We start from the raw sequence: 18189 nt of genomic DNA on the forward strand, positions 1-18189 counted from the left end.
AGAGGGGGTGCAGGATTGGGAAGAACCAGTATCAAAATACTTGGAGCTGGGGAAATACTGGTTTCGATTGTCTATTTTCATTTTTTATTCGCTCATTGTTGTTTTTAGTTTCGTGGTGAGCGGTCGTCCGTTTGTTCTCTTTTGTCGTCTGGGAATATAATTCGTGCCGTGTCTGAGATGTTCGTTTTTTTTTGTTGTTGCTATTTCGTTTTGAGAAACAACCACAACAAATTTGAAAGAAGTTGTAATTGAGTTGAGACACACACCTGTTGTACGATTCCACGTGAGGCAAAATAATTCAAATGTGGGGGATAAAGAGAAACTACGACAATAACAACAAGAACAATAACAATATTCTCAACATTTGTTTACCGTAAGTTTCCAATCAAGTTCATGCAAATCGAAACGAAACTTACATAAACATTAAGTATGCGGAAATGATATATTTTGCATAAGAAATTAGCCCGGGAATCGAGTAGAACCCCATCTTAGCGCCTCCCTTACGCCTCCGTGGCTCGTACAAATTGGATTAACCAATGACGAGAATCTCGCCACCCACACCCACCCATCATCCCCAAAAAGACGTTGCGATGTAAACAAAGATGACGTACTGTGCTCCACACGGCACCCCCTTCGCCCTTTCCCTGCACCGCATTCACTAAAACGAGCCCCCCTTCCCCAACCATGTCGCTATCACAATGATTTTCATCATTGCCAAGGCGACCTTTCCTTTACCCCTTGTTATGTTGGTGCCCGGGATGGGATGGGTATATTAAGATTGAGCAAATAGCGTATGAAATTTAGCCATTTGCCTCACCCTGTAGCCCCATGTACCCCATTTCCGGTCATGCTCAGGTTCGCCTAAAAAAAATTTTCATTCATTTTACAGAGTATGTTGAAGTCGACAGTCTAAATGGAATAGAGCGGCAATTTTCTAACGTTTATAACCTGAAAATTGAAAAGAAACAGTCGATGGGGTATATTAACTGTTTATATATTATATATGTATGTATATAGGCTGTCGCCTTCACTAACCCCATTTCCCACATGACTTGAACAAAGGGGTGGACAGATTGATGACTGCGTCGGAGGCTGTTCTCGTGCTCTCGTTTTGTTCGTTGCCTTGGGCAACTGGCCAAATTTAATTGGGCCTAGCTTGAACAACATGGCCAAGAGCCAAAATTGAACATAAAAGAAAAAGCATTACCATCACATATTTTTCTTTATGTCCATCCATTATGAGATCATACTTTTAGATAGAATGACTAGAACATACATATTTTACAAACTTCGTTAAGATGTTTTTCAAAAAATTTACGTTTCTGATTTTTTAACAATACATATTTACAAATTAATTAAAGATTTTTAACTTCTTAAAATTTTCACAACATTATTTAGGTAAACATAAAAAATATAGATTTTTTTTCTCCGTTTTCGGAATAAGTTTTGGAATAAATTCGTTGGGATCAAAATTTATAAGAAGTTTTGTCGCTTTTAAAGTGTCCAATTTTTTTGTTCAGTTCTAAAACGATTCGGAAATGAGTTCAGAACTTAGTTAATTTAAAAGTTAGTTACTTGTAGATAAGGTCTTAAATCATTTCTTTAGAATTCCCCTAACTCTTGTTCAGTTTTCAAGATTTACATTCGTATTAAATTTATCAAATATTTCAATTGAGGTTTTCCTAATCAAGCAATTGATAATGCATAATCTGTGGAAACTTGACTTTAATTGGCATTGATTATCTACCACCGTAAAAAAAAATTTCTGTCTGTTTGTTTGTCTATTGGACCACTGTGCGCAATGATTTTTTGAACTTTGAGCCAATGTTCGACTAGCATAAGATAAGATAGATCCGACTGTACGTAAATACATATGTATGTATGTACATAACATATATGTTACATATGTACTTCTATATATTTTTACATTTGAATGTATTTGAATATGAATTTACTGATTTTAAAACTGGTTTCGCATTCAATTGGACATTTAATATAGAATATAATGGAATTTCATATTAAGGTCAGGGCTTTGTCAAATCCATTTGTATATGTATGAACTATTAAGAAGTCAATCAATCAATTAGTCCACAATGATCATGATCATGATGATGATGAGATGATCTGAGATGTGGAGAGAGATAAAGAAATGGAGATTGGAATGGATCAAGCCAATCTAAGAGACATGAAAAATCCAACTTTTTGGGCCAACTACTTCTCAGTTCCCCATACTTTGGTTACTAATGCCCTAAAAAGCCGTCCTAAAAAGTCGGTTAATAACATATAAAGACCATTTAATTGGCCATATACAAACAACTTTGCCTTACCTGCATTGCCTGTCTACCTTCGAATCATAAAATTGTCGTCTACCCACTTATCTATAAGGCTACCCGTTGTTAGATAGCAACGGCTTCCACTATTATTTATAAGCAATCAATTTATCAAAAAGAACAACAAATGTTTCCGCAGTTGAACCGACGCTGCCGCCGCCCCCCAACGACACCATCACCACCACCATCATAGCCACCACTTCCAGTTCCAGCTCCCCCGCAAGTGGACGTCACCTGCGTCTAAGTGACCATGAGTTACCGTAATTTAATTCAGGATATTCAAGAGAAATATTCATTTCTGGATAATATATTCAATCGATTCTGGAAATCCATCATTAAAACGAATTTAGCACTCAAACTACAATTAAGAAATATTAAATGGAAAAATGCCAAAGCTAAGCCTGGACAGGCATATCAGCCAACTGAGGTAAGTCCCAAAAAAAAAAAAAAACAACCACTACAATAACAACTTATAAGTTAAGATTATAGTGTGATTGATAAGTCCATCTAAATTTCGAGTCGAGAACGATTTGGAATATGAAAAACAAATTTTTAAAAAACAAATTGTTTTTTCTGTAATATTGTAACTATGATATTTGCCATTAATACCAATTGACCTATCAAATTAAAAACTACAAAAAATCGAAAAAAAGTAGCCGAGTTATAGATAATAATGTTAGAACTACAATGTCGGAGTTGGACGCCAATGTGCACATATCCTTGGTTTAGCAAACTTGAAAATAGGATCGTCTATCATAAATAATAATAAATCCATAACTCTAGTTGTTTAATAATTAATAAACCTTCAATTGTTTGATTTGTTCCCCTTTTTGTTATTCTCAGATCGAACAGATGGCAAATGTAATAACTCATGGCATTTGGATTGTACCCGCGCTATTTGCGGCCATTAAATTATTTGAACGCTCGGCTAGCCCTAATCAATATTTGGTATCCTGGGTATATGGCGGTGCCCTTTGTATGCTTTTCACCATTTCCACCTTTTTCCATTGCTCCTGCTATTGTGCGGAACACAAGTGAGTATTTACATACATACATATAGAGATATACATAGATAACTAGGCAAATTGGTTTAACTTTTATTCTTTTGCATAGACCACCAGCCAATTACAAGTCATGGCCCACATTGGGATGGCATACGTATCAGGGATTAAAGAATATACTTCATCGTTGCGATCGAGCCATGATATATGTTTTCATTGCTGGCTCATATTTTCCATGGATAACACTCGAGAATACTGATCATTCGGCAATATTGTTTTGCATGGAATGGTTAATTTGGTTAATGGCTGGCATAGGCATAGCCTATCAGCAGGTTGGTATTACAATAATTTCCCCATTTTTAAGTATACAACATTTTGATTTCGTTTATTTCGTAGATGTTCCATGAACGTTACAAATGTTTGGAGACATTTTTCTATTTGATAATGGGTCTGGGACCTGCCCTGGTTGTGATATTAACCGGACATGATTTCAATGGAATGATACAATTGAAATACGGTGGTGCTTTTTATATATTGGGCATTATATTTTTCAAATCGGACGGTTTGATACCCATGGCCCATGCCATATGGCATTTGTTTGTAGTCTTGGCAGCGGCCTGTCATTATTATGCGATATTAGTGCATCTCTATCCAATAGGTGCAGATGAACAAAATCAGAATTTAAACTCAGTTGGTACTTAGTCTAACCATGTCACCGTCCCCAGCATTAGCCCAAGTCAACTTTTATCGTAATTCATATATCTTTTTTCCATCATCATCATCATCTTTCTCATGCATGATTACATTCAGGACCCGAAAACACTGCTCCAGATTTAGCCAAATTATTTTAGGTACATTTTAGAGACATACTGTGCACGGATTTATAGATTTACATACATACTAAATATATTATATATACATATATACTAAAATGATGACGTAGTAGATGATAAAAATCTAAAAAAAAACAAAACAAAACAAACGATTCTTGTGATGATATATCTGCGGTCTTGCCAAAGATTCAAATTATATTAGATCTACATATACATATATACATTATATACATTACAGAGCTCACATTTTGGCTATGTGTTTTTCAAAAGACTTCGACAACTATATAACTATATAACAAAACATAAGAAAAAAAACCAAAAATTGTATAAAAAACAAACAAAATATTGTACAAATTATACTATATACCTACCAATATATAACTTCCTCTGTTCAATCTCATTCAAAATGCCCGCCTGAGAGAATATACCTATGTATGAAATTTTAAATGCTTCTGAGCAACTCCTCCCCTTCCACACCCAAGTACAAGTAGCACGAACTCAAACTGAACTATTGTTGGCCAGTATGAATATTGTTTGCTCAGGGATAAATATGATGATATATATTTTATTGTATAGTATGGATATTTGTATGTATGTATATTGGGTTCGTTATTATGAAGGGGAGGGGTTAGGCAATGAATATGTCATTCATTCTCATAAAATTCTATATGCATATGTAATATAGATATTAATTTAAAACTGAAAATATTGCTGATTATGTTGTGTATTCAATAATAAATGATAATAAATACAAATTTCTCGAATGCAGTTTAATAGTTTTAAAGTTTTTTTTTTTTGTTAATTTTGATTTTTCACAAATTGCTCGAGTGCAAAAGTTGAAAAGTTTTTTAGTTTTTCTGTAAATTTGAATTCCCGCCAAAGAACAACCGTTTAAACTAGTTCACTTACTCTGAGTCAACGGTGATTCATATTAGTTCTTTATTTTTACTCCAATAATACGGGTACACTGTTTCGGTTTTCCTAATGGACAAGGAGCGAGAGGCCTGCGAAGCGCTTTTGCACGTCATAAATGAATGCTGGAAGGGATTGGAGGCAGCTTCCGCGCCATATCAATTCCAGATCCAGCTATTGCGGGACATACAGCTTAGCACAATTGATGGACATGGCATCAGGGTAGAGGAACTCGAACAGCTGTTGGCAGCAACAGCGACAACGGAAAGAAAGAACCTGTTGGCCGCCTGGTTAATATGGCTAAACGAGCTATTGGCTTGTAAAAAGTTGGAACTACTGGGTGATATTCATTGCTTGGTGGAATATCTGCTCCACCGGATGAAACAATTTCAGGAATTGCAGCCGGTTGAACTGACTTTCCTGGCCACCCTGCTAAAAGCGATTCCTGGTACGGAAATAAGGCACTATTGGCCAAGGGTAGCAAGTCTTAAGCAGCCCATGTCTGTGGAGGCCTCTTGGTTGCTAATGATTTGCCAAGATGTCATCTTAATGGAACTAGATGTAGAATCTGATGTCGACTTATTGTCCCTGGCTGAAGAGTTGGCGGACAATTTGCTGCAACCTCAGTTCGAGGGTCGTTGGCTACAGTCGCAGGCAGAGGAAGTGCCCATACAATTAACACAAACATATCAGCTCCTGGTAAAGATCATTTCTCTGCGGCCAAACTATGCAGAGCAGCATGCATCCCGTTTGATGGGATTCATTTTAGCTAATCTTCAGTATGGAAGTGAACAACGTCTATTGCCCTGGAGAGTTCAACCAGCACAGCAATCACACGCTCATGTGCAAGGTGACGACGAGCCGGCATCCAGCAGCAACAACAGCAAGAACAATCAAGGTGGCCGACGAACAAAGGCTAGAAAAATGCGTTCTCTGACTAAGCAAAAGGCTGGCCAACAAGTAGACAATCAAGTGGAGGCAACATTAACATCACCTAGAGATAGATTACTGCTCGCAGGTAATCTGGACTACGGATGTCGCACTGGTGACTCTGAAGGCTTTACTCCCTCCGAAACGGAATTGGCCAATCCAGAGCAGCGCCAAGTCCATCATCTGCAAGCCAAAGTACGAGTTGCTGCACTGCAGTTGCTAAGTGCATTGGCCAAACATTTGACTCGACGCCAGTTCTATGGCTACTGGCATGCAATCTTTCCCAGTGACACGGAGCGTCGAGATAATTTACTTTCCATGGCTCAACTGGATGGCAATCCCCGTTGCCGGGCAATGGCTTTGCAGGTGGCTGCCCAATTGCTCTACGGCTCCAAGATGTACTTGAGTCAAGCAAGTGCCAAGGGTCCCAGTAATTATACACCATTTGCTGTCAGTTTGGCCAGTGCGGTGATGTGTGCCTACCGGAATCTCTCGACCATCTTGCAGCGTGAGTATGTGCCGCCTGTGTTGACGCAGTGTCTCAAATGTTTGGCCGTCCTAGTGCAAGCTACTCCTTTCGAGCAGTTGGAAATGGGTTTTGTCTATGAGTTTGTTCCTTACGTAAAGAAACTGGCTAAGCACAATGATACCCCAGTCGCAGTGTCCGCCTTGTTAGTAATGGAAATGCTGGTCGCCACACCCAAATTAACCCAGGAAATGGCCTGTGCTGTGGGACTGGCCACAACGCGTCCAGTACCTACAGAGGAACACCATGAAAGTGAGCTAAAAGAGTTCTGCGATTCCGACGAAGAAGAGGAAATCGAGGCGGTTGAGGAAGATAGATTGGGTGAGCAGATGAAGACTCTGGGGCAGCCAGTACTCGTGCCGCCTATACCACGCAATTCCTGGCTTTTGCGACAAGTACTCCGCTATCTGGAAACCTCCTCAACAGCCTCACCATTGCGTTTAGAGTGCCTACAGGTTATCATGGCCATGGCCACGCATTTTGCCTTACTCCAGCTTCATCTGATTCGTCTAAGTCGTGTGATCGCCTCGTGCCTAAAAGATCCCTCGCAGGATGTGCGACTCTATGCCGCTCGCTGTCTGGACACTTTGGGCTATCAAATGGCCCGTTATTGCCAGGATCAACAGTCGTCGGAGCAGGAACAACATCTCGCCTTCTGGCTACGGCTTTTGCCTTGCATTTATGCCGCCTACATGAATGAGGCGAGCGCCTCTCTAAAATGTTCCCTCTGCGATACACTGGCCAATATGGGAAGCAATAGCTTTGACCGTCTACCCCGACCGCAACGTAATGGCCTCTTGGCCTTTCTCAGTGGCTGCAGCAGTGACGATGCCGAGGAGCGTTTGGTACGCAGTGCTGCCTTGCGGGCGCTGGCCGTTTATGTGCTGCATCCCAGTCTGCGGTCCGACTTGGTCTTCATCGAGAATGCCGCCGAGTCGACTCTTCGCCTAACGGACGATACCCAGTTGGCTGTTCGTATTAAAGCCGCCTGGGCTCTGGGCAACATCAGTGATGCTCTTCTGGTGGCTTCTGTTCAAACGGAACGCATTTCGGATGACCTGCTTGGACGTCTCATTACGGCAGCTACCAAGGCATGCAGCGATCATGACAAGGTGCGAGCCAATGCTGTGCGTTCCCTGGGCAATCTTCTGCAACTGTTGCCCCCACAGGCTGAGCGGGAAAGTGCTCTGATCAAACTGCTGGACTGTGTGCGCAATGCTGGCAGTGCAAAGGTCAAATGGAATGCCTGTTATGCTCTCGGCAATTTGGTTAAGAATCGTGCCCTGTTCACAACGCCGGCCTCATGCGTCCAGATGGCCAACGTACTCTTTCCCACGCTGTCACAACTCATTGTCCAACATGGCAATTTTAAAGTGCGCATCAATGCCACCGCTGTCCTCCTGCAAGTGGAGCAACGCTCCGATTTCGGGTCCCATTACACCGAAGTCTGGCGCTCTCTTTTGGCGGCCACCGAACGCTCCAATGCCTTGGATAGCTACGAGGAATACAATCATCGGGACGCACTGCAGCAGCAGCTGTGCCTGGCTATGGCCCATCTGTTGAATCTGGCGCGTTCGGATGATTTGCCCGTCTGCCGTTCGGCCCTTGTGGAGCATTTGGATGTGGTCACATCAACATGGCGACGCGTCGCCTATCGCATTATCGCAGAACAAGCTGCACCTCTCTTTACCTGCAGTTCATTGCTTATAAAGCGCATGCATTCCAAACCTTCGACGTCGTTGAGTGGCGAGCAACTGTCCGCGTTGACTTACATTTCGGATGCACTGCGCCTGGAGAGCTAATAATACTCCACTATTTATTTATTGAAACCAAAATAAAGATGAATTTTTTGTTTTTGCATATATATCCTGGCGCATTGACGGGTCAAGACTAGTTCTCATCAGGAAGCTAGATCCTTATAGATAAATGAGCTCATATAAACAGTAACTCGCGATATATCCAATTAACAGTCGAGGATTCTACATATATCACCATTAAAATTTTCTGTTGCATACTTATTCGTTGATGTAAATAATACAAATTAGTTTTGTTAACTAAACTAACTCATTTTGTTCATTTGCTGGCTTACTCAGCTGCTTACTAGATTGCTATAGTGGTTCAAATGCTCAGCCTAAGCATCCTGAATTTAATTTTGATGTTTACTTTGATTTTTTGTATCAATTTACAAATATTTATTTAGGCTTCTTAACGTTTTCCACTCAAAATCGATTTCAGCTTTCGTTTGCGATTCCAAAAAAAAAATCACCTTTTAATTTCCAATTCCAAAATGGTTCAGAATATTTACATATAATTTTAATGCTTAAAATATGTATATTTAACTTAAAACATATTCAATATGTGCAATTTTCCTTAGTATTGTTAATGACGCCGAAAATTTCGACAATACAATTGGAAAAACATTAATAAACGAATCATGTTAAAAAATGGCATTAAAACGGATTTGAATTCATTTCGAAATGATGATGGGCTACGAAAAAAAAAATGAATCCAATTCTTTTGGAAAATAAACCAAGAAAAAAATGTTGAAATTTTATTTTGATGTATACAATTTTGTTTTTCTTTTTTTTTGTTGCTTTGTATATATAATGATTTATATATGTTTATATGTATATTTATATATGTGTGTGTGTGTGTGTGGGGTGGTGTGTATATATATGTTTGTGTATAATGATGTACACGTTTTTTTGTATAATATTAAATTTTGTTTGTTATTGGAGCAGGAGACCAACCCTTTATTAGGGGAAGAGCTTGACCAGAGCTTTTTGCTAAAAAAAAAATCTCTTAATAAGTGTTATTGTTGTTGTTTTTTTTTTTTTGTTCTATGCCTAGGCGTGTGCATTCGGATTGGATGAAAATCACAAATCCAAAGCGCAATTCATTAAAAAAAATGTAAATAAAAGGTATATATGTATATATATATATATGTGTGTGTGTGTGTTTGTGTGAGCATGTGTAAATGTTTATACGTTGTGTGTATGTGTGTTAAATTAAATGTGTCAAGCTAAAAAAAAGGCGAAAAACAATTAAAATATAGAGCAAACGGCGCGTATTATTTAAATGTGTAGAAGAAAAACTGAAAATGTCAGGTTTTAAGTAAAGAGTATCGCGCCTATCAATCAATTGATAAAAATAATCATATATTAATAATCTAAGCTGCCCCCTAATAAGAAAAAAATAAGAAGATCTCAGTATTAATTGTGAGATCTTCTTGTGACTGTGTCTAGGAAACTACCAGACACCAAAAAATTGGCTTTAAATAGTGGGAAAAAAAATAAAAGGTGGAGAAAGAGAAGAAAACAACAAATTTTCATCACCTCTTTGGCCACAGGGACAAAATGGACAACAGGAAAGAATTTCACTTCGTCTAAGACTTAAGCCTAAAAGAGAATATGATGGGTCTAAACAGGATGTGGACTTGTTGATGGATTGAAAGTGTGATTGAGTTCTAGTCGGAGTGCAGATTGCGCACCAAACGCTTTGGCTCTATTGGTCCCAAGCCAGCCTCATCACCAAAGCATAGCATTCGTTTGCCCGAAGCTCCTCGCACTTTTTCATTCATTCGTTCCAGATCCTAAAAGAGGAATATAAATATTAAGATATTCCTGATATTAAGAGAGATTTTTTAAGAGTCCATACCTTGCCAGGACTCCGATAGAATTCATAGATCATATTATTGTCCGATACAAGAGTTTCGTTCTTTTGCATTTGCGTTATATAAACATGATTTTGTGTCAGCTTCTTGGGCTGGGCAGGACGTTCCGTTGGATGTGGCGAAAGCAGTAAATCCGCCGGCTACAAAACATATTAAGTTAACTCACAACACATTGTATAATGGTAACTGCTACTCACATCGACAGTCCTGTCCAGATAGCTAATGGAGAACTGTTTCATGCGGTCCACATAATGCTTATTATAGAAGTAAATAATATCCTTATATTTGGTCTCGCCACCTTCCAGGATTAGCACCTCGCGATAGACATTATTCACCGCCTGCGGTTGATTGCGATAGGCGCGCATAATGTCAATAAATTTTGGCTCCGCCATTTTTGTAACCTATGAGTACAGAGCACATGGTCACCGAGATGAAAGTGGAAGAGACAGGGAGAGAGAGAATGGCATTAGATGAATAGTTAATATGGGATAGATACCTCCAAGTCAGAAGGAGATGGCATGCTGGTATATCTATGTATGTGTATAGTTTAATTGGATCGCGAAAGATATTTGGGGACTGTACTTACTCTTATGTAAATATATATTGCACACATAATGATTTGATCGAGATGACGATCTTGCATTAGACCCGTTTCCTGCGCTATCGAATGTTCGAATATATGCCAAACTTTCTCTGGCGTTGGATTGCTTAAATTTAATTCGGAGCACAATTTCTGGATGCGCAGCCAACCCAAGAGATAGACTTTTCTTAAAAATATTTGCAATGCTCCAGCTGTTTGATCACGATTCACATCCAATGATGTGGGCAATGGTTTCACAGCAGAGGCAATCATCTCCCATACGGGCGAGGTGCGTGACCAGGCCAAACGCTCCAGACACGTCTCCTCAATTGAATTGAGATGCTTGATCTGGCTGCGATTGAGAAAGCCCACACGACTGCCATGGCGTACCACAATTTCAATTATTTTCTGGAAATCGAAGGCACTAATACTGAAACAGTCATTTATCCATGGAAATTTCCATTCGGTTTCATATGCCGCCAGCACCAGCTCCACACAGCACGCCATTAGGGTGACATTAAAGATGGACAACGATACCTTCTGCACCAGTTGACGTTTGAGATCAATTTTAGGTTTGTTAATTTTCTGTTCAGTTTCGGCACGCAATATATGATCGAGTAGATAGTAAAAATTGCATTCGGCCAATTCAAAACGATCAATGCCCTCCGGATATTTGGCTAGAAATTTTTGCTTCATTTGTTTGATACTTTGCACTAGTTTTGCAACCACATCATCGCCAGCTTGCCTATGAAATATGCAAACAAATGAGAGTGCAACAAATACAGAGATAAACTCGAAATCACTTACTTTACAAAATCCGTTGGCTCTTTAATGCCACTAAATGCAAGTAATTGTTTTACATTTTTCGTAGCATTTTTTACCGCCTCAAATTTTTGATCCGACGCTGTTGGATGCGATGGTAAATCCTGTTTGCGTGTCAATGGCGTAACAGGCGGTTTCAAGGCCTGCTCATTGAGATTTGTATGCTCGTTGGCATCGTAGGCACTTAGGATACGCTCATCCAATTCGCCAACACTCAGCACATATTGCTCGTAGCTGATGTTTAGAGATCTCAGATTGCGTTCACAGTTTTCACGGGCCAATAGTCCCAGCATGGTATCCTTGTTTCCATAAATCGTCTGCAAAAATAAAAAAAATTGAAATGTTGGATAGGATCAATATTCGATATTCGATGGCCTTACCTTCGCTTGAAAGAAACTGGCAATGATTTTGGGAAATAATGTCTCTTTCATGGCTTTGGCCTCAGCTGACATTTCGCAGAAATAAACGAGTATACAATTGTCTCTGGCCCGGAAATCCGGTGAATTCCAGTTCGATGGCAGACCCTCAAAATCGGGATTTATGAGATCAGAGCGTTTTTCGGCCAACACATTGGCATAGATCAGATCGATACAGCAGATCATTAGATTATACGATGTAACTAAATCTACAGTTGTTGCCGGTTTCTGATTCTTGGCGCAGAGAAAGAGCCGCCAACAGATGTCGTCCAGTTTGATGTAGGAGCATCTGCCATGACTGGTATGATTGGCATGTAAAGAACTAAATCAATGGGTAATTAAATGCCAAAACTCAAAAACGATTGAGATGAACTTACCTGTACTTGGAGTGCTTCTTTTCGTTGGGCGGACATAGAAAGATTGTCTCAAAGATAACCCGATAGTTCTTATATAAAGTAAATGTGATGCTAAATTTACGATCAACAACCTCAATAAGATTTTTACAATCCGGGGATAGATTGGCCATGTCACACCACTGTTTGATCTTGGTCTTGAAATCGTAGATGCTTAAAGTACACAAAATACATTACTTTTCTGTAACTCAAGTGAGTGGATTGAATTGCTCACCTAATTTGACAGCATCTTAGCAGATTATTGAGGGAAACGCCATTACCCCGTACTACAGCATCCTCTCCATTTACAGTGGGCATGCTGAACTTTCGACAAGCCATGTAGAGGCAGCAACACAACCAATGCCTTACATCGCCCTAGCCACAAACAAGGCGAAATATAGATAGATGTACATAGATGAATTGAATATATTCTTGCCGTTGGCACTTACCTCCAAAGAGCAGCGTTGACACACTTCTTGAAATGTTTTGTAGCCATCCTCTTCAGTCTGACGATCCATGTTTAGCTCTCGGCATAAATTCTCATATATGGCTCGTGTATTCTCCTGGGCATCGTCAGTGGAGGCGGCACCCGAATTGGGTGAGGAGGCGGAGGCACTGTTAACTCCACTCTCACGACCACCGCCGCCCACACTGCCAATGGCAACCACTTCGGCACCCAATTCCTGCTTATGTACATCGTTGCTCATCTTGTTCTTATGACTATTCCTTTTGCTATTTTTGCTATATGACTTGGTTTACTCCACTTCTTGGTTTCCTTATATTTCCTTTATTTTTTTTTTTTGCTCGTTTTTTTTTTTTGTTGCTGCCGTCAGCAGCAGCAGCAACGGGGGGTCGGGGTCCGGGGACGGTGTTGGCGCGGTGGTGTTGGTATTGGCGGGCGCGCAATGACAACGAGAAAGAGACAGATGACAGCTTTGCGCCGTTTTTGTATTCACTTGTCACTGAATAGCAGACACTGGTTACGGCTCGACAATGTTTTGTGCATGTGCGTCGCAGGTTTCAGTTAATAATTTTATGGCTCGTTCGCTGATTAATAAATGTATTCTCCATAAAAAAAGGCGGGAAAAATGGAGAATCGTGAGTAGAGTGACCGTACTTAATATCACAATTAGCAAAAGCCAAAAATATGGTGACACTTTTCTTAATGCACCCGTTAGCCAACACTAGTCGAATTTTAAGGAACTAAAATTATATGTAACGGGTATTTCAAAGGAAAACAAAAAAACAATCTAGTAAAAAGGAATAAAAAAGTAAAAATTTTGCTAAACAAAATCGCCAATATTTTTCAAAAGTAAAAACAGATAGTGCAAATAACATAAAACACACTTTCATTCTTTTTTTGTTGCAAAAAAGCAATACATATTTTGAAATTACCATTTTAACTACTTATCTGGGGATTTTTTAATACGAAATTTCTGCGTTATATGTTATTTTAGTATATATTTATTTTCTTTTCGTATATATAGAACTTTTTGCTTAAATTTAAGTTATACAATGTCTTGCCACCAAAAGAATTATCAATTTTGACAAATTTGTATTTTATATGTTTGGGGTGTGTGTGTTAAAGCCTATAAATGGGGAGTGTTTTTGTTTTAGTTTTCCAATTTGTTTTTCTCTTTTGTGTTTATTGTAATTTTTGTTTTCTGGCTAATAAATATTTTATACATATTATATGGACACCGGTCTCTCGTAGTTTTTGAGAAACGCAGGTTTTGAGTGTCCGCTTTTAGCTTTATAGAATGTGATTTAAGTAGAAAAGGGGGAAAAACGAGGGGAAACAATTACATAAACAAAAAAAAAAAAAAAACAAAATAAAGGGAAGGAGAAACTCATTCGGGATTGGGGTGGGGTGGTTGTTAAGATTATGGTTCCAGGGTTAAGAGTAATTACAACTAAATTTTGTTTAAAATAAGATTATAAAAGAAATGTATATGTGTATTTTGTGTTGTGTGTGTGATTGCGGAGAGTTGCAGTAGGGCGTGGGAAAGGAGAAGGAGGAGGGCTGGATACCAGCGATAGGCTGCCGCCTTCTCTATGTATCCGATTTCCATAGTTTTATGGTCTTATCGTTTTCAAGAGCAGCAGAAGCAATAATATTCTCTGTGGGATGGCAGGCAGTGCAGAGGACGGTGTCGGTATGTCCCTGAAGCTTTTGTACAACTTCTTTGCTTTGTAAATTCCATATGTAGACCATATTGTCCTCACTGCCGCTGACAATCCACTGTAAAAATTACAAATATATATATATAAATATACACATCAGGATAAGAATTCTATTTCTATTTTATGGTGTCTCTGACAGTATTTTACCTTGCCACCAGTGACGGAGAAATTTGCAAATATGCAATATTTCTCATTCTTATGTCCTGTATACGTCTTTAGGCACTTGCCCTTGGAATAATCCCAAAGCTTGAGTGTGTTATCAAGTGTAGCTGCCAATATGTATTTTCCGTTGGGCGAGAATTTGACGAAACTCACTGGCGGATTGTCATCATCGATCAGTGTCTTTAGACACTGGCCACTGGCTGTATCCCAAATGCGGCACAGTCCGTCATAGCTGGAGCTAACAATGAGTGAGCCATCGCGATTGAAATGCACCGCCGAAACCGGATCCGAGTGAGCGGGCAACGTTTTCAGGCATTTGCCAGTTCGCACATCCCAAATGCGTACACTCTCATCGAAACTGCCAGAGACAATCAGATTCGATTGCGGATTGAAATTGCAGCAAAAGACATAATTGCTATGGCCCTTGAGGGTCTTTAGGCTCTTGCCTGTGCTAAGCTCCCATACTTTGAGGGTTTTGTCATCGCTACCACTGACAAGAAGACGTGAATCCGAACTCCACGCCACATCACTGATGCCTAATTTATGACCCGAAATGGTTTTCTCAAATTTACCATCATAGGCACCCCAGATTTTAATGAGTTTATCAGCAGCTAAATAAATTAAAGATCAATTCGTTTAATACTAAAACACGAGTATTTGAGAATAAACAGGATAAACTTTCAACTTACATGAACTGGCCAACCATTCGCCGTTGGGGCTAAATTTCACCGCCGAAACGGCCTTGGTATGCCCGGCAAGGGTGAATTTTAATGTATAATTCGGTTTCACCGACAATGAACTTTTATTGGAGGTTGTGTTCGACGATGTGGATGATGCCGAGCTGGGTTGCAGGGTATTTGGTCCGCTGGGAGCTGTGGGCATCGGTTGAGGTGGCTGCGGTTGATGCACAACACCGGGATGGCCGGGATGCACGGCTCCAATGGGCACCATTGTTTTATATCAAATTATTGCAAAACCTATATATATTTATAAAAAAATATATATATAAGTATATAAATGCTTAAACACAGAAGTTAAGAATGTGGTTCGTGGATAATTCCGCGGGTTGTTGCAATTTTTTCATCCCTCGCTTGTGTTGCACGTGCTTCTTCTTGCCACAACTGGAACGCTAATGCTTCGGTGTGTTTGACAGCTTTGTGTTTGTTGTTGTTCATAAAGTATACTAAATTTACCTCCAGTTAAGCTGTCTGGATGTTGTTATTGTTTTGATTGTTTTTTTCTCGTTTCTCTTTTTTGGTTAAATTAGAATGCGGTTTCTCGATCTTCTTTTGATTTTTTGGAAATTTGTGTCTTTCTGGTATTTCTGTCTGTTTTTGGTATTTTTGTGTATTTCTGGTATTCTTTGTCTGTGTCTTTTTGGTATTTCTGTATCAAAATCCTTAAAAAAGGCTATAATCTTTTGTAAACTTTTTGTCTGGCATTAAATACGTAAAACCTTTTTTACACAATTTTTTTAACTGACGTCCAACGAATTTAAAATGCTATGCAATATTTTAAAATATTTTTAAACTGGTAAAAATCGAATTTTCTCGCTTTTTCCAAATATGGGCCACCAGAGATGATGAAAAAATAGCTAAATTGACTGCACTAATGACTTACGTTATTGTGGAACCTATTTGAATTTTATTTCATGTTTTCTAACGCCTTTTCAAAAATGTAAAGCTAACTTAGATTTGTCTAGTTTAGTTTTTTTTTTTTTTTTGCAAATTCCTATAGATTTCGTATCGACAATAATACGAAATACAAAGAAACCATTACAGATGACTGCACAAAAAACTCCACAAGATAATGCAATTAGGCATTTCGCATACATATGTATGAATACTTATCTATATGTGTTTGTTGTTGTTGTTGCATTTAGTTACTGCTGGACTCTACAACAATCGTGACGGTGATGATGATGATGATGATGATGGTGTTGATAATGACGACGATGATGGATGAGATTTCCATTAGTGGATTGCGAAAATTGTTTAGCCGAAAAATTGCATACGAAATGCATATGCTAAAATTGTTGCCGACAATCAGCATATTCTGTTGCAACCCAAAATAAAAATTTGATTTGCACAATCCCTCAAAAACCAAGAGTCAAGATTGTTGACCCACTACATGTGTATATACTTACAGGCCATATACAAGTCGACCAAAATCGTTGAAATATATGATAATTAGCTTGCTTTTTTGTTAAAACATTTCTTAATGTTCTTAGGTCATTTTGATGCCATGATGCAGCCAGTTTTTGATGGCATTTTGTGTTTATAACGATGAGAACATGATGTCATAAAGCTTTCTAATTCTTTTTTTTTATTTTTAATTTTTACAGAAAAAGACAAAATTTACGAGTTAATTGCTTTTTGAGCAAGTTAGCAAGTTAGAACTTTGAACTTTCATTGCCAATTCAAAGGATTGCAGCGTTGCCAGAAATTTGCAAGAGATTAGATGAAATGTGAGAGGGAATTTTTGTGTTTTTTTTTTTTGTAATATTCCATACTTATTCTTAAAACTTTCTATATTGTTCATGATAATCCATGTGTACATGTATGTGGACAATTTTTCACACATATTTTCTCACTTACTTCCTTATAGCAAATATGTGACTGCTTAATTGAAGGTTGTTAAAATTGAAAAACCCGCCAAACAATATAAACACCATAAAGTAGTCCGACCGGCAACTTGGTCATATAAATTTTCACATGGCCATAACCAAAATTGTTGACTACATTTCAATTTTGGGGCTGTTAGCATTTACGTTAAATTGTGGGTCTGCGTTTTTGGTCGAAGTTTGAATGTGAAGTTGGAGGCAAAGTTCCATTTGGTCATTGGACAAGGCCAGACGTTTTCTTTTCATTGTTTATGTTGCTTTTAATTTTTAGAATTGCATTAAATGAATGCTAAATAATTTGATAATCGTATTCGCTTGTAGACTGACGAGGCGGGGTGGTGGTGTTGGGGTGGGTCTGCGGAACTGGAAGTGTGAGGAGGTGGTATTAATTTTGTATTTTGCTTTGATTTTAGTTTTTAGCTGCTTTCGCTGGGATGTGCTTCTTCTTTTTGACAGTTTTGTTTTAATTCAAGTTGTTGTTGTTGTTGTTGTTGTTGGCGATGTTGCTGCGGTTGCTGCCTGAGTTACATACAAACATAGTTTAACTTGCGAAACACGTACAACCAGCCAGCCAGCCAGCCGGCCAGTCAGTCAGTCAGCCAGCCAGTTGGCCAGCGGCATAACAAGTGGAGCGCAGCTTGGAATCGCCTGGGTCTGGCCCAACCAACAAAAACAAAAAACAAAAAAACGAAAACAACAAATATTTTTTGTTTGCCAATGTCGCGATAAAACGCTCTATTTCATGGTTCCCCCAAAAACCAAATTTGGGCCAAGAAGTTTCTTGGCCACGTGTGCATGAGTGAGA

The 18189-nt window shown here is 38.9% G+C and overlaps 4 protein-coding genes across 4 annotated transcripts; 2 read left to right on the plus strand and 2 right to left on the minus strand.

Annotated features, from left to right (window-relative positions):
- The first annotated feature begins 104 nt into the window (after positions 1–104).
- Positions 105–4938, plus strand: LOC137573201 (monocyte to macrophage differentiation factor). The gene is made up of 5 exons (XM_068285072.1): positions 105–373; positions 2470–2757; positions 3174–3364; positions 3444–3663; positions 3728–4938. The coding sequence occupies exons 2-5, from the start codon at positions 2581–2583 to the stop codon at positions 4031–4033; spliced, it is 894 nt and encodes a 297-aa protein (XP_068141173.1). The 5' UTR covers positions 105–373; positions 2470–2580; the 3' UTR covers positions 4034–4938.
- A 181-nt stretch (positions 4939–5119) lies between these two features.
- On the plus strand, positions 5120–8591 carry LOC137573144 (HEAT repeat-containing protein 6). The gene has a single exon (XM_068284992.1). The coding sequence runs from the start codon at positions 5149–5151 to the stop codon at positions 8332–8334; it is 3186 nt and encodes a 1061-aa protein (XP_068141093.1). The 5' UTR covers positions 5120–5148; the 3' UTR covers positions 8335–8591.
- A 985-nt stretch (positions 8592–9576) lies between these two features.
- On the minus strand, positions 9577–13524 carry Rbf (Retinoblastoma-family protein). Its single transcript, XM_068284993.1, has 9 exons — positions 12865–13524; positions 12651–12790; positions 12401–12589; positions 11988–12345; positions 11593–11924; positions 10792–11530; positions 10403–10606; positions 10190–10345; positions 9577–10124 (listed from the first exon to the last, which is right to left on the minus strand). Exons 1-9 carry the CDS (start codon positions 13120–13122, stop codon positions 9999–10001), a joined length of 2502 nt encoding a protein of 833 aa, XP_068141094.1. The 5' UTR covers positions 13123–13524; the 3' UTR covers positions 9577–9998.
- Positions 13525–13856: 332 nt separating this feature from the next.
- On the minus strand, positions 13857–16100 carry wds (WD repeat-containing protein wds). The gene is made up of 4 exons (XM_068285071.1): positions 15955–16100; positions 15451–15738; positions 14747–15372; positions 13857–14657 (listed from the first exon to the last, which is right to left on the minus strand). Exons 2-4 carry the CDS (start codon positions 15710–15712, stop codon positions 14469–14471), a joined length of 1077 nt encoding a protein of 358 aa, XP_068141172.1. The 5' UTR covers positions 15713–15738; positions 15955–16100; the 3' UTR covers positions 13857–14468.
- Positions 16101–18189: the final 2089 nt, after the last annotated feature.

The sequence above is a fragment of the Drosophila tropicalis genome, unplaced genomic scaffold (assembly GCF_018151085.1).
Source record: "Drosophila tropicalis isolate 14030-0801.00 unplaced genomic scaffold, ASM1815108v1 contig_4, whole genome shotgun sequence".
NCBI lineage: Eukaryota > Metazoa > Arthropoda > Insecta > Diptera > Drosophilidae > Drosophila > Drosophila tropicalis.

Excerpts from the sequence above, each read along its gene's own strand:
- LOC137573201 (XM_068285072.1), top strand. The coding sequence starts at position 2,581 with ATGAGTTACCGTAATTTAATTCAGGATATTCAAGAGAAATATTCATTT. Across the intron at positions 2,758-3,173 it reads AGGCATATCAGCCAACTGAG|ATCGAACAGATGGCAAATGT; the intron begins GTAAGTCCCAAA and ends TGTTATTCTCAG. Across the intron at positions 3,664-3,727 it reads TAGGCATAGCCTATCAGCAG|ATGTTCCATGAACGTTACAA; the intron begins GTTGGTATTACA and ends TTTATTTCGTAG.
- LOC137573144 (XM_068284992.1), top strand. The coding sequence starts at position 5,149 with ATGGACAAGGAGCGAGAGGCCTGCGAAGCGCTTTTGCACGTCATAAAT.
- Rbf (XM_068284993.1), bottom strand. The coding sequence starts at position 13,122 with ATGAGCAACGATGTACATAAGCAGGAATTGGGTGCCGAAGTGGTTGCC. Across the intron at positions 12,346-12,400 it reads AAGAAGCACTCCAAGTACAG|TTCTTTACATGCCAATCATA; the intron begins GTAAGTTCATCT and ends CCATTGATTTAG. Across the intron at positions 10,346-10,402 it reads ATCTGGACAGGACTGTCGAT|CCGGCGGATTTACTGCTTTC; the intron begins GTGAGTAGCAGT and ends TATGTTTTGTAG.
- wds (XM_068285071.1), bottom strand. The coding sequence starts at position 15,712 with ATGGTGCCCATTGGAGCCGTGCATCCCGGCCATCCCGGTGTTGTGCAT. Across the intron at positions 15,373-15,450 it reads CGAATGGTTGGCCAGTTCAT|CTGCTGATAAACTCATTAAA; the intron begins GTAAGTTGAAAG and ends TAATTTATTTAG. Across the intron at positions 14,658-14,746 it reads TCTCCGTCACTGGTGGCAAG|TGGATTGTCAGCGGCAGTGA; the intron begins GTAAAATACTGT and ends TAATTTTTACAG.